The following is a 21,739-nucleotide window of genomic DNA, read 5'->3' as shown; positions in this document are numbered from 1 at the left end:
CTCTGTGGGGTTTTGTCTTGTTGGCTCTGGCCAGCTCCCAGCCCCCTGAGACTAATGTGCTTCTGATTCTGCAGAATCAGGGCGTCAGGCCCCTCCCACGTCCTGCGCCTCCGTTGACGATCCTCCCCCACCCTCCCCAGACCCAGGGGCTGACAGCCTGCTTGCGTCAGCATGTTCCCTCCTGTTAGGGTGGGAAGTACCAACATGGGGGAGATTGTAACTCCTCAGAAGGTTGTCCGCGGAGTGAAAACTTTTATTTCAAAAAAGTTGCGGACATGGACGCAGTGAGCAAAAACACAGGAAGGAGTAAAAATAAAACTAACCTATAAAGAGGGTCTTTAATAGAATGTAGAACCAATCACTCCCTTGAGGAAAAAAGAGCTTTGGGTTTTTTTTTTTTTTTAAACAAAACAAAGCACAACAATAAAACACATCACTTTGTGCCACTGGCTGGCCCAGGGGCCCAGGCCTCCAAGCAGAGGGGGAGGGGAGTCTACAGGATAGCACCTTTGTTCTCAGGGTTTTCGGGGACGTGGGGTTGAGGAGCCACCATTTTCTGCTGTTTGCTGGAGATGCGGGTCCGAGTTCGTCCGCTCGCCCTGAGCTCTGCGGCCCAAGGAGGTGGGAACCAAGGTCTGAGCCCTGAGCAGGGAGGACCTTGTGAGGAGGAGCCTCCTCATTAGGGGTGATGCTTGAGAAACCCCCTCCCCCCTGGCTTTCCAAACATGAAGAGTCTACCATCTCATGAGACTTCACTAGCAGACTTTGAGAACGTACATGAAATGCTCACTAAAGAATCGGGCAGGAATCGTGAGAAAGATCAGGCTGGGAGGGAGGTGCGGGGTGGGAGGTCAGTGCTCAGGCGACCCCCCAGGAAAGGCAGGGAGGTTTTGGGGATTCAGAGCCTGCAGCAGTTTGGGGGATGTTAGCACGGAGGGGAGGGGACGGGCTGGCTGGCGGAGTCACGGGGCCAGAGGGGTAGGTAAAACACATGAGGCTTTTCAAGCCTTTCCTTTACAAAAATGTAGCTCGTCAGGTCGGTCAGGAACATTCACGTCACATTTTACTCCCTGTTTTAGCAGTGGGAGAGGGGCCACCGAGCGCTAGCCCAGCGCTAGCCCAGCGCCACCTTTCTGGACACGGTCTGGTAGAAGACGCCGTGCAGCAGGGCCTGGTAGCTGGGCACACGGAACAGGTGGCGCTCGCCAAAGGCCACGTCGTACTCGGCCGTCTTGCCCGTGACCAGGACTTGGATGTGGGGCTCGTTCACCTGGCGGCCCACCACCACCACGAAGATCTCGATGTCCGCCCGCTGGGCCTCCTGCACTGCCTTCTCGATGGCTGCCGCCGTGGCCCCCTGCGAGTTGCCGTCGGAGAAGAGCAGCAGCTTCTTCTTGGCTTCACGGGGCGAGGCCTCACGGTAGAAGCGTGTCACGTAGCTGAGGGCATCGTTGACGTCAGTGGCGTCGTTGAAGAAGTCCATGCCGTCCACGGTGCTGGCCAGCACGGTGTAGTTCTGCAGGAACTGCAGGGACCCACGCCCCGGCCGCTGCTGCCCAGGACCACTGTACTGCACCACCGCCACGCGCACCTCGTGGGATGGGCTCGTCCTGCCCGCCGTCAGGAAGCGCTCGGCCAGCCGCTTGGCAAAGCGCTTGGTGGTGTCGAAGTTGTGGCTGCCCACGCTGGCCGAGCCGTCCAGCAGGATGGTGATGTCGGCCGGGGAGGAGAATGTGACTGTGGGACGGGGGTGGGGGGTTAGGGCGTGGCCGGCTGCCCGGCCTCCCGTCACCTCCGACCTCCTCCAGCCCCCGGGAGCCCCCAGCAGCGCCCTCCCCGCACGCCCCAGGTACTCACTTGGGCAGGTGTAATCTGGACATTTCTTGTCTGTAAACGAGGAAAACACAGCATGAAGTCAATGACCTCACGGACCACTCTTCCATCTGTAACCCCCTAGCAAGATGGCACCAGAGCCCCCACGTGGCAGGCACACGGTGTGGCACACCCCGTGCCACACTGTCTGCGGGCCACGCTAACCACATGCTGGCCACGTGGGCAAATCGGACCCCAGCAGCTCTCTCTGCCTGCACTGTGGGTGTGGGCCCCGCTCTATGGCCGGAAGGAGCCCAGAAGGACATGTTCTGAGCTGGGGGCCGGGGAGTGGTCTCGGCTCCAACGCCACCCACGACAGGAGCGTGTGGATGGACCACAGTGAGTGTGAGCGATCCCAGGACAAAGTAGGCAAAGCACAGGGCAGCCCACACTCCGGGGAGTGCCTGCACAGACGCTGGGCCACGTGGGAGCTGGGCCACGTGGGAGCTGGGCCACGGGCCCCTCCAGCAAAAGTGTGGGGCCGCTTGTGGGGAGGTGCTCATGCTGTTGGCTGGGGGTGTCTGGCTCCTGCAGCAGGAGGTCACGGGGAGCAAGAGGAGAGCACGTCTCAGCTGCCCCGACACCGCCTCCCAGCACAGCTGCGTGGAGGGCCCCCACCCCGAGCCCACCTATACAGATCTGGGTGGTGACGTTCTTCAGGAAATTGTCCTCCAGCAGCTCCGCATAGTTCTCCTTGACCAGCGAGATGCCTGGCCGGCCCTGAGGTGCCAGGCCTTGGCAGGAGATGACGTTGAGCTGGTCGGAGCCGGCGACATAGCCAAACATGTCCTTGATGCCCACAGAGACCACCTGTAAGGGAGGGACGGTGTTGGCATGGCCCCAGTGGGGAAGGTACGGTAGCGCATGGGGCATGCAGGTGGCCCCACCTGGATGTCTGGGCCACAGAGCACGCTGAGCGGGGTGGTGTCCCTTTGGGTGTCCGAGCGGCCATCCGTTATGACGAGCGCAATCCTGTTGTTCTGGGTGGGCGGCAGCAGCTGGTTCCGGGTGTACTGCAGAGCCTCTCCCGTGAACGTGCCGCCCGCCATCCACCGCAGCTTCTTGATGGCTCTGTGGGGCAGGGTACTCACGGTCAGTGCCAGGGCGGGGCTCTGGGTCAGGGCCAGCTGCATGGGGTCAGGGTCAAGGGCCAGGGACCCTCGGGGACCACAGGTATGCGGGTGGCTGGGCACACAGCACTCACTCCTTGAGCTCCTGGACGGTCCTGATGCTGGGGTCCCTCAGGTCCACGTGCTCCTGCATCTGGTTGTGGCTGTACTGGACCACACCCGCGTGGGACTGCCCAGGCTCAAACTGCACGGCACATGCCCCGGTCAGGACGGGACGCGGAGCTCCCAGCAGCCACCCCTCTACCCACCATCTGCCCCCCCATGGCTATTACGCTCCGGTGGGTGGAGGAACACCACCCCCAGGGCCCAGCCGCTCTCCAGCCTGGGGCCTGCACAGAGCCCTGCTCCCCGGGACACAGCAGGCAGGGCTGCCTCACCTTGACCAGCTCGTCTCTGCTCAGCCGGTCCAGGACCCTGATGACGAAGTCCTTGGCGATCTCGAAGTTCTGCAGGCCAATGCTCTCCGAGCTGTCCAGCACAAAGAGGATGTCGATGGGTCCGCACTTGCACTCTGCGGGCAAGGACAGCGTCAGCCCTGGGGGCCTCTCTGGGCCCCACTCGGCAGAGCCACCCCCGCCTGACCCAGGACCCTGGGGCTTCTGGCCCCCGTCCGGGCAGGGTCCTGGGGAGGATAGGGCGGGCCAGTGGGGCATAACCCCAGCACCCATAGGGAACACCCGCCAACCGTGCTAAGGACTCACCACAGCAAGCTGCAGAAAGAGGAGAAAGAAGGTGTTACATTCCGTTTCGCACTAGAAATCATAAACCCGCCTGCCTGCGCTGCCCTCAGCCAGGCGGGCTGCTTTGCCCAGTGCCCCGGCCACCCAGCCGGCCAGTGGGGGTGACAGTGGCCTGGCCCGCATCCCCCGGGGGGGGTTCCTCGGGAGTGGGGCACACTCCTGCCCCCCTGTTTGCCCCCCACTCCACAGTTTAAAAGATCTCTCTGTGAGCTCCAAAGGTAGGCGCTGGGGCCGGCGGGACCTAATTCTTTCCAACTAAGACCCTTTTTCAAAGAAGAGAGACACTCACAGCACATTTTCATGATGATGTCCAAGATCTCACATTCCTGCAGGGGCAAGAGACCACGCACAGGGGCTGAACTGGCGCCCCGGGTCGCCTTGCCCCAGGACCACAAGTGGGATTCCCTTTCCAGGGTGTCAGGCACCGGGTGCAGGGGCACCTGACATGGTCACTGATACGTGGACCCCCCGCGTCCCTCCACGACGATCACATGCTCCCCTGTTGCTGCCGTGGCGCCCCACCCCATAGGCCCTGTGGCTGAGTGGTCAGCCCCCGAGGACGCTCACAGACACCCACTTACATCTGGCCCCGGCAGCCCCGTGTGTCCTGGGGGTCCCTGTCAGAGGAAGGAGCGGAGGAAGGTGGTAAGTGTGCATCGCTTCCTGAACTGCGGTCTGATGGGAGCCCTGAGCGAGCCTACCCCTAGCCCTCCTGGCCCTCGGGCTGACCCCACCTCCCAGAAGGAGCCCCCGGACCCCTGCACACCAAGGGCTGCTGCAGAGCCCCTGAAGGCCTCCTGCTCTGTGACGGCCGGTGCAGCGGGTGGGCTGGGCATGGCCCGCGTGCGGCTCACCGGCACCCACCAGGGGTGCAGAGCTCATTCCAATCTGATTGTGCCGTCGGGGTGGATGCGCCCCCCCCAGGTACCCACCCTGGGCTCTGCTGTGCTCTCCTCACATCTCGCCTGGTGACCAGCGGCTGCCCCTTCTCTGAAGCCCCCGCGACCCTCGAAATGGCCCGTTCCCTCCCTCCTGTCAAAGGGCCAGCCTTCTTGAAGCCTTGCCCAGAGCCCCGCACCCCAGGTTCCTGCCCCGACCCCGCTACAGCCTCAGAGTTCCAGGGTGCCCTACCCTGGCTGGCCATGTCACTCACCTGGGGGCCTTCAGGGCCCCGGTAGCCCTTTGCTCCTTTGACGCCTGAAGGTGAGATGTCCTTGTTCTGGAAGGGAACGGCACCACGTCACCGCACACAGCCACCACGGCCAGACCATCCGCGGCCGTCCGTCCACGGCCCCGTGTGTGGTGCCCCACACCCGCCCGCAGAGCCTCAGCAGCCCGGGCGGGCTCTGCACTCACGTCCTCTCCAGGGTCTCCGGCTTCTCCCTCATCCCCCTTGAGGCCTGGGTAGCCTTTAGTGCCCTGCAGGGGACAGGGGAGCGCGCGGTCAGCGGGGCAGCGAGTCTTGGGGAGCAGGTATGTGTGTGTGGCTGGGAGCCTGGCCCAGGGCTGGAGTGGATTCCACCCTGTGGTGGGCGGTGGCCAGAGACACATGTCCACTCAGGCGAGGCCGGTGGGCAGGGCGGCTGTCAACCAGCACCAGCCTCCAGCGGTCCCTCTCCTCCACCAGATTTCTAATTTAAATCAGCTCTGTTAACTGTAAGTCAAAGTACCACGTTTCCTTTGTAAGAAGCAGAAGTTTTAAAAGGAAAAGTAAAGGAGACACGGTGTCCCGCCTGGGGGGACACTGAGGCCAAGCGCCAGCCAGAGGACCCCCCAAGGTTTGGGGGGTGTCAGTGCACCCCTGGGCCAGGCAGGGGCCCCCACAGACTGAGACACATGTGGGCGGGGCCTTGGCGCCAAGCCCGGGCCGAGGATGCATGTGTGAATGTGTGCATGTGTGTTGCACACGTGTGCATGTGAACGTGCCAGCACCCCGATGGTGGGCGTGTACTCACGTTTATCCCAGGGGGGCCCCTGCTGCCCGGGTAGCCCTGCAGGGAAGGACAGGGCAGTCACACCAGGCTCTGGCTTGGCCGGGGCGGGGGCACCAGGTGGATAATCCCGGCCGTCCCTTCCTGGGTCAGCCCGTGGTCCCGGGCCCGCCCCGCTGGTGCAAAGGGGGTGATGGGGCAGGGCTCTGGGGGACTCACAGGGAAGCCGGGGAAGCCCTCGGTGCCGTTTCCGGGTGGGCCGTCCTCCCCCTACGGACAGGAGAGAGACCATGTCTGTCACTGGGAATCGCCCGGGCCCAGGGTGGTGCCCGAGGGGCTTCACCAGCCCGGGAGGCGTCCCCGGCGCAGGTTTGCCCTGCGTGTCCCCAGACTTTGCAACAGGAGGGGCAGTGCCCACGCTGACCACAAGGACCACAGTGGTTGAGAGAGGACCGTCGCCTGTGGAGAGCGCAGCTCTCCGGACACAGCAACTAGGACCCTCAGACGCCACGTGGGAACTCCTCCCGGCAGAGGCCCGGCGCCCGGGCCCACAGCTTCCCCGGCCCCAGCAGTCGGGCGTCAGCCCCACCCAGGTCCTGAGCCCTTGGGACCGCCACTCACCCTCTCACCCATCAGCCCGGGGTCTCCAGGGGGTCCTGCGGGTCCTGGAGCTCCTCTGGAACCCTGAGGAGGGGAAAAGCAGGTGAGCAACGCAGGCTCAGAGGCACCACATGTCTCTGAGGAAGACGAAGGGTGAGTTAAATACAACAACATGTTTCTGCTCGTAAGCACAGCAATGATTAAGAGAAGGGTTTTTAAATCCATCGTCCTGGGGCTGCCCACGGGGCTAACAGACCTCCTACCCAGTAACCCACCCAGGGAGCGCCCCCAGAACACGACCGGGAAGGGGAGCCACGGGCTTGCGGACAGTCACCTCAGGGGCTGGGGCCTCCGGACAGGCCAGAGGCCCAACCCTAGAGCCTGAGAAGCAGAGAGACACAGCCCGGGTGGGGCCGCCGAAGCACGTGTCAGTCGTGTGCAAAATCATTAAGGGTTTTAGAAAACATTCATAATGATAAAATTAAAAAAAAAAAAACACCTTTGTGAAGCCCAATTTATAAGGCATAATATGCAAATAAGAAAAATAAATTGAAAAGAAATAAGCTAAAATGTTCCTATTATTTATTTCTGGGTGGTCATATTTTAGATTTCAATTTTTTTTCCTTGCATTTTCCAAATTTCCTGAAAGACACAGATACCACGAATCACACTAAAACATCTGTGTGCGTCCCCAGACCGGGGTGTGGGGGGGCGCTCCCGAGTCCTTTGGGCCCTCCTGGGGCTGGGGCGTGCGGGCAGGGCGGGCGAGGCACTCACCTCAGGCCCCGGGGGCCCCTCGTCACCTCGGTAACCTTTAGGTCCAGCGGGGCCAGCCTCGCCCTGCAGAGATGGACATGCAGGTTGTACCCCCTCTCGGTCCCACAGCAGGCCCCGCCTCAGATCCGCACGGGCCGGTCTGCTTGGTCCACACTCCTCCCTGGAGATCAGCTGCCTGCCTTTCTGGGTCCAGAGCCTCAGTGCCCCGAGCACTTAGGGACATCCCCGGCCAGGCCGAAGAAGGGCTGAGCGTACGCCATGCGTGGAGCCGCCCGGCCACTCTGGACCCCGCCAGCCGCCGCCCTACTGGACTCAGAGGCCTGTCCGCCTGCCCCGTCAACCCCCCACAGAGGCACACAACTCCCAGTTATCCGGCCTGTGTCCCATCAACCAGCAGTCAGCCAGAGGCTGCCACCGACTTGCTCTCCTGCGGCGACCACAGGAGGGCCCAGCTCCGGCCAGGGCTCCGGCACCGCGCCTCAGGCCCTGACATCACACACAACCTGGGACTTCGCTCGCCAGCCGCGGGGACCAGCAGCCCCTGACTCAGGTCCCCAGGGGGTGCCTCCGGGGACATGACAATGGGGGCCAAGAAGGACGATGGGAAACAGGCCCTCTGTGCCCTTGGCCAGGCCAGGGGAGGTGCGTCCCAGGCCCCATGAGACAGGAACGTGGCAGCCGCCACCTGCGGGACAGTTTCTGCAGCTGCCTCAGCAGCGGGCTCACGGGGTGGGTGCCTCCTGGGACGCAGCCCGAGGGCCCTGCGGCTCCTGGCAGGCAGTGCTGGCATCCGCACCGGGAGGTGGTGGTGCCCACCACAGGGACCAGACGAGGTAAGAGGCGAGCCCGGACAGTGACCCTTCCTCCAGGTTCTGGATTGCTTCGCTGCTGCTTCTCGGGATTTGGGAGAACACATTTCCCAGAAACTTCCACCTAGACACCCTGGTGCAGAAGCCCACTGCACTGACGGTCTGCAGCTGACCTTCCTCCCCGCCCCCCACGCAGGGTTCAGGCGAACGAGCGGCCCAGGAGCCACAGGTCACATGCAGACCCTCCCCAGCTGGACCACGGGCTGGAGGGACACAGGGCCTCCTCCCCAGCAAGGCCAGGGGTCCCTCACCGCAGCCCCCAGTCTTTGGTAGTGTTCAGTTTTTACACTGACAGTGGCCCTGAAAATTGGACACTCAAGAGTAAACCCCAGTGATGGCTCTCCCTTGTAGTGCTTTAGGCTGTTCGTGTCTTGAACAACTTCCTGAATTGTGCTGCAGGGCAAGGACCAGGTCATCGGGCAGCTGGGTGGTCGCCAGCTTGTCCTGACAGCCGACCACTGCTGGGGAGCAGGCACGCGGCGAAGGCAGGGGAGCCTGGGGATGTGGCAGTGGCAGGAGCAGCCCCTCCGGGACACCTCCTGTGAAGCCCACGACAGCTGCTGTCATGGGAACGGGGGCAGGAGAAGGACAGAAGGCACAGGGATTCTGGAAAGACCCAGAGAAGAGACACTAAAGCCTGACGCTCGTGTCCTGTCACCAGGAAAGGTCGCTCCTGCCATAGGTGGTGTTGTGAGCACAGGCTCGCTCGTCACAGAAAAGGCCAAGCCAGGTCAAGCCCACCTCACTTCTAGCCCTAGTAGATCCTCCAAATGAATCAAACAGGAAGCAAAAAATACAACGAAAGAGGGGAATGTACTTGAAATCTTGAAAATGAGCAGGACATCCTAAACAAGTCACCAGGACAGTCACAGGCAGATGGCAAACTTGGAAAAACGTCTGCACCGTGGATAAGGGCCTCCTGCACATCAACAGGGAAACGCAGACTCGACGGAAAATGAATTGAAGGAACAGCCAGAAAGAGGGACATGGCCTGGAAACCTGAGAGACCACGCTCAGCCTTTCCCGTAAATACTTGTATGAACCACGAGAGCGCACGACTTTCTCCTGAAGAGCAAAAATACACAGATGGAGTTTGATGATCTCGCATGTTGGCAAAGGTGTGAATACAGTGGCTGTTTCAGGCTCTTGGGGGAATGTAAGGTGGGGCTAGATAAAGTAGAGTTATCTGGCAAATAACCCACATTCACACACTTGCTCACACATACCCACTCACACACGCACACACTCACACACTCACATATCATTTGGCCAAGAAATTATGCCCTTAAGAATTTATGTTTTGGAAGCAGGAAAGAATGTCCAATGGAAAAAAGACAGTCTCTTCAACAAATGGTGTTGGGAAAATTGGACAGCCACATGGAGAAGAATGAAACTGGACCATTTTCTTACACCACACACAAAAATAGACTCAAAATGGTTGAAAGACCTAAATGTGAGACAGGAGTCCATCAAAATCCTAAAGGAGAACACAGTCTGCAATCTCTTCAACCTCAGCCACAGCGACTTCTTCCTAGAAACATCGCCAAAACCAAGGGAAGCAAGGGCAAAAATGAACTATTGGGACTTCATCAAGATAAAATCTTCTGCACAGCAAAAGAAACAGTCCACAAAACCAAAAGACAACCGACAGAATGGGAGAAGATATTTGCAAATGACATATCAGATGAAGGGCTAGTATCCAAAATCTATAAAGAACTTATCAAACTCAACACCCAAAGAACAAGTAATCCAATCAAGAAATGGGCAGAAGACATGAACAGACAAAGACATCCAAATGGCCAACAGACACATGAAAAAGTGCTCAATATCACTTGGCATCAGGGAAATCCAAATCAAAACCTCAATGAGATACCACCTCACACCCGTCAGAATGGCTAAAATTAAGAAGTCAGGGAACTAACAAGTCAGATGCTGGGGGAATGTGGAGAAAGGGGAACCCTCCTACACTGTTGGTGGGAATGCAAACTGGTACAACCACTCTGGGAAACAGTATGGAGGAAAAAAAAAAAACAGTATGGAGGTTCCTCAAACAGTTGAAAATAGAGCTACCTTATGACCCAGCAATTGCACTACTGGGTATTTACCACAAAGATACAAATGTAGGGATCCGAAGGGGTACGTGCACCCCGATGTTTATAGCAGCAATGTCCACAATAGCCAAACTGTGGAAAGAGCCAAGATGTCCATCGACAGATGAATGGATAAAGAAGAAGTGGTATATAGACACCATGGAATATTATGCAGCCATCAAAAGGAATGAGATTTTGCCATTTGCAACGACGTGGATGGAACTAGAGGGTATTATGCTGAGCGAAATAAGTCAATCGGAGAAAGATAAGTATCATATGATCTCACTGATACGAGGAATTTGAGAAACAAGACAGAGGATCATAGGGGAAGGGAGGGAAAAATGAAACAAGATGAAACCGGACGGGGAGACAAACCATAAGAGGCTCTTAATCTCAGGAAACAAACTGAGGGTTGCTGGAGTGGTGGGGGGTGGGAGGGATGGGGTGGCTGCGTGATGGACATTGGGGAGGGTACGTGCTACGGTGAGCGCTGTGAATTGTGTTAAGACTGATGAATCACGCACCTGTACTCTTGAAACAAACAATACATTATATGTTAATAAAAAAATAAAAAAAAAGAACTTATGTTTTGGATGTAGCCTTGGATGTATCTCAAGATGGATGGATGGAGAGATGGATGGAAGGATGGACAGATGGGAGGGTGGATGGGTGGATGGCTGGAAGAATGGATGATGGACGGATGGATGGAAGGATGGATGGAAGGATGGACAGATGTATGGACAAATGGAGAGACAAATGAGCTGACAGACAGCAGGCAGTGATATTTATCACAGTATTTTTCTGTAAGCAAAATCCCGGATGCTGTCTGCACACATGTGGACGGGGGACTAGACAGGGGCATTCAGCAAGCTTACAAGTGGGGTCCATGGGTGCTGACCTGGACGGTCCCCAGGTGAAGAGCATTGCAGTACAACGCTGTTTGTGTAAACAACATGCATACCCCCACACCCTCTCACACACCATGCTTTTTCTGGAAGGACTCTAGAAGAAACTAAATTTTAGAAGAAAGTAAAATCGATCGTTGTGGGTGGAGATGCAGGGATGGAGGATTCTGCTTTTCCATGTAAGCCTTGCTCCTGCTAGAGTCACTGATTGAACCACTTCTCCAAAACAGGTGAGGCGGCCTATTTACAAGGGTCTTTTGTCTACAAGCCACAGAACTTCTATACCTATTTTATTTGAGAGATATTATCTGCCTTTACTGCCAGGAAAGGGGAGAACCAGACACTCCAAAGTCTTGGGCTCTGGGCCCGCGGCTACAGGGCCCACAGGCCTGGGAATGGCTGGCTCCCAGCAAGCCCAGCTTGCAATTATGTGGGAGGAAAGTCTCCCACCAAGCTGCTCGCATAGTGGGTCCACGCCCGCTGCCCCCCAACACGGGAACGGACCCAGGAGCATTTTTAATATTCCGTCAGGAGACTTGGCAGCCCTATTGTGGCTGCTTCTTCCTTGTGTTTTAAAATTCCTTTTTTGTTAAAATCCCAATTCCAAATTTCTCTCCACAAGAAAAGCCACCAAAAGACTTGAAGCCACAAGCCATGCCCCACCAGAGCCTGAGGCCTGGGCCCTCTGAGGGCGGCCCCCACACGGGGCTGCTGTCCCATTGGGAGCTCTCCGCCCACTGCGGGGAGGCCCCATCCCAGCTCAAGGCCATTCCTCCCGTCTGCCCAGACCCCTCCCTGCAGGCCAGGCAGCCACCTCATCTCCAGCAGGAGGAATTTGGGGATGCCCAGTGAGTTACCCCCATCACAGAGCAGCAGACGAGCTGACGGGGTCTGGGCCAACCGAGGGGTCGCCCGAGGGGGTGTAGGGAGGACGTGCCCCAGATGGCCCCTTCCTGTGCTCTCTTGGGGGGTGGTCACCCCAGGCCCACGGCCTGGGCGGCAGGAGAGCTCGAGCTCCTCCCTGTGGGGTTTCAGGGCTCAGGCCCCCGGAACAGCGTGGCCTCCAGGCAACGAGACAGGAAGACAGACTCCTCCGTGCAGGAAGTCCCCCAGTCACAAGTGAGCCCCCCGCTTAAGTTCAGGAGCGGCTGTCAGCTCTCCTGCTGGCGTGAGCATGCGGCCCGCCACAGCCCCAGGCTTCCTACCGGGTCTCCGGGGACACCGATGGGGCCTTCTCGTCCCTGGTCACCTTGGGGTCCAGCTTCGCCCTGGGGAGGGATGAGCCAGTGAGTGTGGAGGCCAGGGGAGGTCGAGCTGCCCGGGCGGCACCGGGGGCTGGGGTGCCCCAGCTCTCCGGGCCAGGAAGCGCCACTACCCTCCGCAGGCCTCTGGTTTCATCCTTCCTTCCAGATATTTAGCGTGCTGGGGCCGCGTGCACGGCCGTCTGGAGACTCGCGGTCTCAGGAGGACACAGTGAGGAGACCAGTGCTCCTCCTGAGGCCGGGGGCAGCCCCTTACGTTTGCTCCTTCTGCAGCCAGCTCCCTGACTGGCCCCAGGCCCAGGGCTGCTGGGGGGGCTCCCTGGGGTGCAGCCTGGCCTTCGGTCCCATTTCCCGGTCTCAGCAGGGTAGCTTGGGAGGCGCAGGCCATGCTATCCCTGCCATCCTGCCCCAACCCCGGTGCTGGGGTTCATGGGGCTCGGGGGACGATGAAGAGCAGGGACGGGGCAGAGAGCAAATCTGTCTTCCAGTGACCTTGGCCTCAGGCTGAGCCCGCTCTCCCCATCGGGACAGCTGGACACAGGAACAACCACACTTCCTGAACCAGGGAGACCCTTTGGGAAAACAGCAGGTGAGGGTGGGTCGCCTGAAATCTGGGGGCCAAAGGGACATGGTGGTGTGTGTCCCGTGAGGCACATGGCCTGACCCTGCCTGACCTCGGGCTCTGTCCCCCTCCTGGGGCGGGGGGGGTCTCAGCTCGATGGACGGTGACTCACCGGGTCCCCCCGTGGGCCCCGCACACCTGGGGTCCCCCGCGGTCCTCTTTCCCCAGGGCCGCCCTGTGTGGAGAGAAGCAGAGGCAGGTGAGGCTGCAGCTCGGACGCAAGATCGAGGAGGGGGCTGGAGGCCCGGGCACGGGCTGACCTCCCCCAGCAGGACACCCCACCCTTTCAGAGACTGGGGTCACGCCGAGCTCAGACAGGAGCTTCATGGCGAGGCCCAGGGCCCAGACGTCCCTGCACCCCACTCACCCTCTCGCCGGGGGCACCGTCCGGTCCCGGGTTTCCCTGGCATTAAGAGGAACACACATCAGTCAGTTTGGGATGGAAACCCTGCTTCAGGCGGGGAGCTGGGAGCGGGAGATGGAACGTGGGTGCTCACCTCGTCACCGGCTTCTCCCTTCTCTCCTGGGGGACCAGGCAAGCCCGGCTCGCCCTGGGGGGACAAGTGTGGAACCGTCCGTCTCTGACCCCGCTCTGGGGCCCAGGGCTGCGCTGGCCCCTGCTCCGGCGGCCCGCCCCAGGGCCCGCGCCCCACCCGCCTGCCTCGGGGGCTCCGTGAGTGCTCACCTCGTCTCCCGAGGGGCCCGTGTTCCCTGGCCTCCCGGGTTCGCCGTCAGCTCCAGGGGCACCCTGGAAAGATCCGAAAGGTCAGCCTGTGGGGACCCTGCCCCGGGCCTCCTCACCCAGACTCCAGGCCGCTCTCCCTCACCAACCACAAGAGCCTTGGACGCTGAGGACCCTCACCCACATCTCTACAGGAATCCCGCCTGAGGCCACCTCTCCGCGGCGCCTGCTGGGGTCAAGCCCTGAGCCGGAGCGTCTTGGAAAGTCAGGTTGAGGCCCCACAGCCATTGGCCAGATGCTGAGAGCCGGCCCAGAAGTCGGCGTGGTGCGGACACCCTCGGAGCCGGCAACCTTCCCTGCCCATCTCTCCTAGCACTTCCTGTCGCTGAAAACGCCAGCATATACCAGCAACAGAACGCCGTGCTCTAAGTTAGGCTCAGAACCTTGCCTCCTCATTCTTTACTTCTCTGCCTGCTTGCAACAATCAGCATCCTGTTTATTCTTAAATCGTGACTTCTGCATGAGCAGACGGATTCCAGGCTGCGCGGACGGGTGGGCCATCTGGTCCGCTGCAGGCGGGCAGCGTTCGGGGCTCAGGGCACGTCTGAGGCTCCGTGACACCGGGTGGCAGAGGCGCCTGCCCTTGGTTGTGACGTTTTCCGCCCTCTCCACCCCAGCCCCCTGCCTGCCTCCGTGGAGGCCCGGGCCTTGGACAGTGGGTGGAGAATCTGCCTCCAGGAAGGATTTCTGAGTCACGCTGGGTTGGCTGGGGAGGCGGGGAGGCCCGGCCCGTGTCACTCACCTTCTCTCCTTTCTGTCCGAAGGCACCTGCGTCGCCTTTGGGTCCCGGGGGTCCTTGAGTGCCCTGGTGAGAAATTGTAGGGGGTCAGTCCTTGGTCTTCAACAAGCAGCAACCGGGCTGGGCACAAATACACTGGACACTGGAAGAGTAGGTCTGCACGTGGTATAGCCCACTGGTGACGCCTTTGAGCATCAGGAGAAGGGTGGGGTCCCCTTTTGCCCCTGAGAACTTGGTCTTAAAATGTCAGTGACAGAACACAACTTACGTCGAATCCAGGAGAGCCCTTGCAGCCTGGCAGGCCGGGGTACCCCATCTCCCCCTGGAAGGAGAAAGGCAGATCAGCGGTCAAGACCCTCACTCTCGCTCATACACCCCCTCCCAGGAAAGCCCCACCAGGATGATGGTCTGAACTTGGCCAGGAGCCTTGGGGTCCACTGGGGCCTGGGGCTCGGCAAGAAATGTCTCCCGCCTTTCTTGCTACCTCCAGGTCCCCCACCCTCCCGCCCGGCAAACTCACCTTCATGCCATCCACACCATCAATGCCACGCTTGCCCTTCTCGCCCTGCAAGGTGCAAAGACCAAGGAGGGGTTCACAAAGGTCAGATGGTACCCCCAGGGGCAGAAGACAAGTCCCCGCCCCCCACACTCACCTTGTAACCCTTGGCTCCCCTGGAGCCCTGCAGAGACAGGAAGAGAGAGTGAGGGGGCTGGCTCCCCGACATGAGGCAGGTTCCCCGGAAACTGGCCGGGGCGTCTTCCCAGGGAGGCAGAGGGGGGTGGACCCCCCACCCGCTCATGGAGGCTCGGACACGCAGGACACGGGCAGTGTTGTCCTCCCGGGCAGGTGGGGACAGCTCTGCGCCCTGAGGGACATGACCTGAGGCCTGCCTTACTCACCTTCTCCCCTCGGCTCCCTTTTTCTCCCTACAGAGCAGAGGAGAAAGGGGGTGTCACTGATGTCCCAGAGCTCAATGCCCTGGGACAAGCCCAGACGCGTTTCGGCTGGGCCCCCAGAAGGGCTGGCCGCTCTGAAAGAGGAGGAGGAGACACACCTTCATCCCCTGGTAGCCGATAGGTCCGAGGTCCCCGGGCCTTCCCTGGAACACAGCGGGGGGGGGCCTGTTAGAGGTCCCTGGGGGCAGAGGCAGCCCCCCCCAGTCTGCCTTGCCCCCCACTCTGCTCAGACCTGGTCAGCCAGAGACACCGGGCTGGCTGAACACTGGCCCGAGTCCCAGAGAGCAGCCCCGATGTGAAGACTCTACCTCCCACTCCTGGGGGGTCTCCTCGGGGGAGCTCCAGGGCGGGGAGGGGAAGGGTGAGGTCAAGGGCCCCCAGGAGGAGAGGGGGTGGTCTGTGGGGAGACAGCCCTGGGCTGACCCTCCACCTGCCCCACTGAGACGGCCTGAGTGGAGGTCTGGGCAGAATGTGCTGGAAGGATGGCTGTGCATGGGTCCTCTGCCCTCACTGCCCTTGGGGCCATATGCTCTGAGGGTCAGACCACATGACCATGGTGCCCAGAAACCAGCCCTCCTTCTAGAAGCTTCCACCGAACCAGCTCCCCTCCCAGCCTCAGGCTTCTCAGCACCCCCACCCCCAAGGTCAGGTGCTCGGCACTCACGGGGTCTCCGGCTTCTCCTTTCTCTCCTGGGAGACCTGGCTTCCCACGTTCTCCCTGGAACACAGAGCAGATCAAGGTTGGGGGACAATTTCTGTTTATTTCTAATAACCTGGTGGAAAGGACCCCTGACTTGCTCCCAAGAAAAGGATTAACAAGATATTCCATGGACCTTCCAAGTCCTCGGGGTGCTCAGGCTCCTTGCCTGTCTCCGTGGCCTGCCCTGGGGTCTGCGAGGTCAGGGGCACCCTCCCTGTCCCACAGCCCACCAGGCCCTGTGCTGCTCCACGCTGGCCGGCCTGGCCCTGGCCCTTTCCCTCGGGCTTCTGCACCCATTCCTGCTGCGTGTGGGGCCCCCAGGCCGGGGAGGGGGCCGGGCTCAGCTCCTGGGGCCCGTGCTCATGCGGCTTCATGGTCATGAAATTTAACATTTTTTGGAGTAGCCAAAAACCTGCACTTTGATGAGCAATCTGCCCAGTTGTACATGTTGCCCACTAAGGTTGACTGTCTCTGTGAGCCACACCTGGCCTTGGGCCCCACATTTGCAGCCCGGGCCCAAGAAGGTGCATCCGGAACGCTGGAGCCTAGGGCCAGACCCACCCCCCAGACTAGCCCTCCCTCGGCCAGGGCACTGGCCGCAGGGTCCCTGTGCCTAGACTCTCTCCGCATGGGTGGGGGCACCTGCTCAGCGAGGGGCCCCTTCCCTCTCCCCACACCTGGTGTGGGTGGGCGCTCTGTGGGGGTTCGGGACAGCTGCCTGGGGTCCCACTACGTCCCTCACACCAGGGGCTTCAGGCCGCAGGGACATCTGTCCAGCACTGTACTGCACACTCTCTCCCTCCAGGGAGGGGTGTGGCCACTCACCTCGTACCCGGGGTCTCCCCGTGGCCCGGGAGGTCCTCTGGCGGGCTGCAAGACAGAGGGAAAGGTCAGCCTGAGCTAGCATCCGGGGTGACCCCAGAGGTGGTCAGGGTCCCCCACTCACCTGGCATTCGAAGGAGCAGCACTGCGGGACGAAGGACAGAGGACACTTTAGAAAATGGGGCTCCGCGGAGGGCCCTGGACACCCACCTGGCTGGTGATGCCCTGGGCAGCTGGGGTGGGCGGGCGAGAAGGGAAGGGGAGGGGAGGGGAGAGAGGGGGAGGGGAGGGAGGGGGAGAGGGGGAGGGGCTCCTACCACTTGCTCCACATTGTTTTTCTGAAAAGTGAAATGGAAAAGAGGAGTTAATTTATATTTGAGCCGCAGGCTTTCCCAGCGCCCCGGACTAGGAGCGGACAAGGAGTGAGGGGGGAGCGGCTGCTCACGATCATGTCGGTGATGGTGTCGATGGTCTGGGTGATGATCTCTTCGGCGTCGCGGTTCTGCCCCCAGTCGGCCGCCGTGAAGTTTCGTCGGTACATGTGGTCCGTGGCGATGATGCTCAGACGTGGCTCCTGGTGAGGACAAGGGACGAGGCCGATGACGCTGGGAGCACGGCCCCTCCCCATCTGCAGCGCATTGCCTGCACCCTGGGGGCCCCCCAGCCCTGCCTGGAGCAAGTGTGGGGACGGGGGCACCCACCAGGTGGTCGGGCGTGATGGCCACCGAGAAGACCTTGACGCCCAGGTGCTTGGCCTCGTTCACGGCGTCCTCCAGGCCCCCACACGGCTCCTTGTAGCCCTCCAGGGGGTGCCCGTCGGTCACCACAATCAGGTACTTGTTTTCCTTCAGGTGGGAGCCCCTGCAAGGGGGGTGGGCAGCAGTGAGGTCCCCTCCGGTGCCCGCTGACCCTGACAGCTCAGGGCACCTCCGGAACAGAGCTGGGACCCCCAAGACTGGAGGTGAGGAGCCGGGGGCTAGAGGCCCTGGAGGGAGACCCGGACCCAAATGCAACCTCAGAGGGCGGCCGGCTGCCACGCTGGGCAGTCTATCTCTGCTCGTCGATGCTGCCTATAAATGGGGCTGTAATAAAGGGTATTAAAACAGAAAATAAAGGTTCGCAGGATCACATTTCTCTAAAACGCTCTCTTGGAAGACGCCCATGTCCCCAGGGGAGAGGCCCAGGTCCCTGCCCGCTGGGAGGCACCCTGACCATGGGATCGGTGACCACAGCTAGTCGGGGGGACGGCTGCAGAGGACAGCTGGGGCACCGGGAGCTGTGGCCGGGCTGAGCTACAGCGGGGGACGAATCCTCTCCCGGGATGACCCACGGCTGCTGTTGGCTCTTCCCCACGGCCGATCAGGCGACGTGCGTGGAGCCAGCTCGGGGCGGGGGGGTGCTGGCACTCTCCCAGGAAAACCCTTCCCTCTGTCCCAGACCACAGGCACCACCTCTGCAGTGGCTGGGACAGTCCAGGCCCTGGGGGCCCCTCCCCCTTCAGTGGCTGAGGAGACAGGGGCAGCTCAAGGGGAGCAGAGGGACGGAGAGTGACCCTTGGCAGCCATGGGAGCGGCCGGGTGGGGGCCACTGGCGTGGCGCCCGAGCACTAGCACTGGTCCCTGGGCTGACCACAAGAAGCAGCCTCCAAGGGACATGCTCAGGATGCAGGAAGGCACAGGCCTCTAGACGGGGAGCTGCGTGCAGACGGCGGGCACTCACCCCACCAGGAGCTCCTCCAGCCCCTTCTTGATGGCACAGTCCGTGTAGGTGCCCTTGCCGAAGTACTTGACCGCATCCACTCTGGCCTTGAGTGCATCGCGATCGCTTGGCATGGGCCTGAGTGGGCTGATGATCTCCACCTCGTCGCTGTAGTGCAGGGCGCCCGCGTTCCACACCAGGTTGCGGTCACACCGGTAGTACCTGCAGACCACAAGGCGGAGTGAGCAGGGGACCCTTCACCGCGGGCACGTCCAGGGCCCCCCACCCCGCTCCCCGTGTGTGTCCGTCCATGGGCACCAGGGTCACCCATGTCACAGGTGGACACACTGCCCAGCCCCGTCCCACCCCGAGAGGGAGCGGCCATGCCCTGGGGACCACACGTGGCATGGAGGGGTGGGGGCGGTCAGGAGGGCCAGCCCCAGCCAGCGAGTGACCACCATAGCCCCTGATCTCCGGGGTCCTCGGGTGAGGAGCCATGGGCACCTCCAGGGACTGGGGCCACAGGGGAGGGGCAGACCCTGTGTGGACGATGCTGGGACAGGTGACAGGGCAGGGGGAGGCCAGCTCTAAGTCAGTTCTAAGTGGGACACTCTGAGCGGCCATCTTTCCCTGCCCCTGTGCACCTTCGCTAGAGGCTTCCAGGGGCTTACCCTGTGGGGGCCTGGGGGAGATGTGCCCACCAGCCTGTTCAGCAGCCAGCGTGACCGAGGCCCCTACAGTGATGCTAACAGCATCAGTTGCACAGGTGGGGAAACTGAGTCCTAAGAAATTGAGTAACAAGGCCCAAGACACCTGGACGGGGTGGTGGGCCTCAGGAGCCCAGGTATTTTGGCTGAATTCAAGGTTTCAGGTCATATGCCCCTCCCTGAGCAGCCCCCACCCTCTGTCCTTGCAACCCCCTCAAAGTGGGCAGGCAGCTGGGTGCCCTGGTCCCCGAGTCAGCGGGTCAACAGGGACCAGGTTGGAGGAGGGCCAGGCCCTGCCCAGGTGAGTGAGGGAGGAGCCTGGTTCTGACTGTGACCCTCCCCCATGGCCTGGGCCCCCCCATGGGCGTGTCCAATTGCAGCCACACCCACCGCCCTAGGAGACCCCTGCCCCCCAGCTGCAGATGCTTCAGACAGAAGAATGAGTGAGGGAGTGAAGCTGGCTGGCCCTCGGGGCCCTCGGACGAGGACACTAGAGCACCGGGACATTGGTCAGGACACAGGCTCTGACCGTCCCCCCGGGCGGAGGTCAGTGTCGGGGGGGGCCGAGGGGGGCCTACTTCAGGCGCCCGGTGGAACCGCAGAGCCTCCCGCCAACTCCTGAAACCCACTCAGTTGGGAGGCAGGGAGGCACATCTGGGGTCCTGGGAGCCCCCATGGCAGCACTGTCCCCCAGGCTCCCGGTTGACCAGGGGGACGGTGCCGCCCCGCCGGTCCACTCCTCAGACTCGGCCCTTTTCTGGCCCACTGGAGCCACTGCGGACGCAGGAGGGTGACTGCGTGGCCTGGTCCACCCTGGCCTTCTAGATGGGAAGGGGGCTCGGCTCTGCCTGCAGGGCCTCCCCGAGAGGCTCATGGGCGTGTTGGCTCTCCTACCTGTCTCTCAGGTTGTCGATGAAGCTCTTGGTGAAGGCCTTGACCTTGTCCACCAGGGCTCCGTAGGGCTTCAGCCTCAAGGCCACGCTCTCGGAGGTGTCCAGCACAAAGAAGAGGTCCACAGGGCAGTCTGGCCAAGCACCGGGTGGGGGGCCTGAAGCTCACGCCCCGCACCCTCCTGGGCACAGGGAGGCCACCTCCCCCAGGCACGGGCCCGACCCGGCCCCGGCAAGGGGGGCAGAGTGACCGTGAGAGCCCCCCGTGGGTCCTGGGAACCCCGCCTGGCTGGGGGCAGAACCACCTCCCGGAGGACGGGGAGCCCCGCCCTGGCCTGCAGGACCAGGCCGTTCGCTCTGCACTGTCCCTCTATGCATCTAAACTACCAGGGGCACGACCTCCTGGGCAAAGGCGTGAGAGCACAGGGGGCCCTGGCTCTTGACTGAGTGTCCGGGGGGGAGTCAGACCGAGGGAACCCGGGGGAGCAAGAACGGTGTTCCCGGGGCACCGAAGGCTGAGGCCGGGATGGTGTCGCCACCCCGCCCAGGCCAGCCTGACACCCCGGGGAGCGGGGAAGCACGAGGGGCCCAGGGCCCAGGCCCTGCTGGGGGCCTCGCCCCGGGGAATTTCACGACCCCGCGGTCTGCCGGTCAGCGCCTCTCACGTCGGAGGGAAGGGTGGGGTGAGGTCCCCGGCCGCACAGGCAGAGTAAGGGGAGCCGCGAGTCACTCACCCTGGAAGGCCACGGCCCTGGCGCTGCCCGGGACGTCCTGAGCGGCCGCCCAGCAAGCCTGCAGCAGCAGGGGGAGCAGAGCGAGGGCCACCTTCATGTTACCGCCCCAGTGTCACCATCGAGCGAGGCCTGGGGTCCGGGTGGGCCGGTGATGAGCAGAGGCTGAGAGAGGAGTCGTCTCTGCTCTCCCGCCGGCGAAGGCACGGCCCCGGAGGGCGGGCGGGGGGAGGAGCTGGGGCGGGGGCGGCGCGGAGGGCGGGGGTCTCCGGGCAGTGAGTCACTGCCCCGCCGCGCTCCGCTCTGGGCGGCTCCGACCCGGCACCCCGCCGCGCCCGGGGCTTCATCGCCCGGTTTGGGGGAAATCCGTGGGCTCGCCGCGCGCCGAGTACAGCAAAACCGCCGCGGAGTTCAAGACGCCCGCTGGAGAGCTTGCACCGCACACCGGGTGCCCCCGAGCCGCGCGGCCCTCTCCTTCTGGTGGAATTAATCAGCCCGTAAGCGCCGGCGGGGGTGGCTTAGATGTTTCAAATCCATTGCGTTGTCAGATTTCCCAGTTATTGCTCTTGTAGACACTCCTTCCCAGGTTAGTCAATACATATTTGGAGAAGATGTGTCAGTTTTTACTACGGAAAAGCAAATTCACCAACTATGCGGACACGGCAGGCCCGGGCGCCAGACTCTCAGAGAGTCGGACATAGGCTTTGTGTGTTGTATGTCTTCTCTACTGTATTCTTACAACCAAGTCAGCCAGGGAAAAGAGTTACGAAGGTATTATGAAAACCATCAGGAAAACACATTTGCAGAACTGTAGAGTTCAGAAAAAACCTGTATAGAAGCGGACCCGTGCAGTTCAAACCCGCGTTGTTCAAGAGTCAATTTTCTCTCTCTCCATATATATATGGACACCCTGATTGTGAGGAGGGGTCTGAAGGCCCCACCCTGGGGCTCTGTG

At 61.5% G+C, this 21,739-nt stretch overlaps 1 protein-coding gene across 1 annotated transcript; it reads right to left on the bottom strand.

The window, feature by feature from the left end:
- Positions 1-235: 235 nt before the first annotated feature.
- Positions 236-21,019, bottom strand: COL6A1 (collagen type VI alpha 1 chain). The gene is made up of 35 exons (XM_027586789.1): positions 20,788-21,019; positions 20,058-20,187; positions 18,478-18,678; positions 17,460-17,619; positions 17,204-17,332; positions 17,076-17,096; positions 16,883-16,903; positions 16,762-16,806; positions 15,901-15,954; positions 15,335-15,379; positions 15,180-15,206; positions 14,933-14,959; positions 14,800-14,844; positions 14,548-14,601; positions 14,283-14,345; positions 13,484-13,546; positions 13,296-13,349; positions 13,166-13,201; positions 12,911-12,973; positions 12,120-12,182; positions 7,051-7,113; positions 6,295-6,357; positions 5,893-5,943; positions 5,698-5,733; positions 5,099-5,161; positions 4,896-4,961; positions 4,324-4,359; positions 4,032-4,068; positions 3,704-3,712; positions 3,380-3,513; positions 3,077-3,186; positions 2,760-2,943; positions 2,502-2,682; positions 1,858-1,887; positions 236-1,737 (listed from the first exon to the last, which is right to left on the bottom strand). The coding sequence occupies exons 1-35, from the start codon at positions 20,882-20,884 to the stop codon at positions 1,115-1,117; spliced, it is 3,084 nt and encodes a 1,027-aa protein (XP_027442590.1). The 5' UTR covers positions 20,885-21,019; the 3' UTR covers positions 236-1,114.
- Positions 21,020-21,739: the final 720 nt, after the last annotated feature.

The sequence above is a fragment of the Zalophus californianus genome, chromosome 1, assembly GCF_009762305.2.
Source record: "Zalophus californianus isolate mZalCal1 chromosome 1, mZalCal1.pri.v2, whole genome shotgun sequence".
Taxonomy (NCBI): domain Eukaryota; kingdom Metazoa; phylum Chordata; class Mammalia; order Carnivora; family Otariidae; genus Zalophus; species Zalophus californianus.
The sequence above is the reverse complement of the archived record's forward strand: the minus strand, read 5'-3'. Positions and strand labels throughout refer to the sequence as shown.

What these genes read in the sequence shown, in the direction of transcription:
- COL6A1 (XM_027586789.1), bottom strand. Translation starts at nt 20,884, where the DNA reads ATGAAGGTGGCCCTCGCTCTGCTCCCCCTGCTGCTGCAGGCTTGCTGG. An exon ending in CCATCACGCCCGACCACCTG is followed by an intron (nt 17,333 to 17,459) that starts GTGGGTGCCCCC and finishes TGTCCTCACCAG; the next exon opens with GAGCCACGTCTGAGCATCAT. An exon ending in TCCAGATTACACCTGCCCAA is followed by an intron (nt 1,738 to 1,857) that starts GTGAGTACCTGG and finishes CCCGTCCCACAG; the next exon opens with TCACATTCTCCTCCCCGGCC.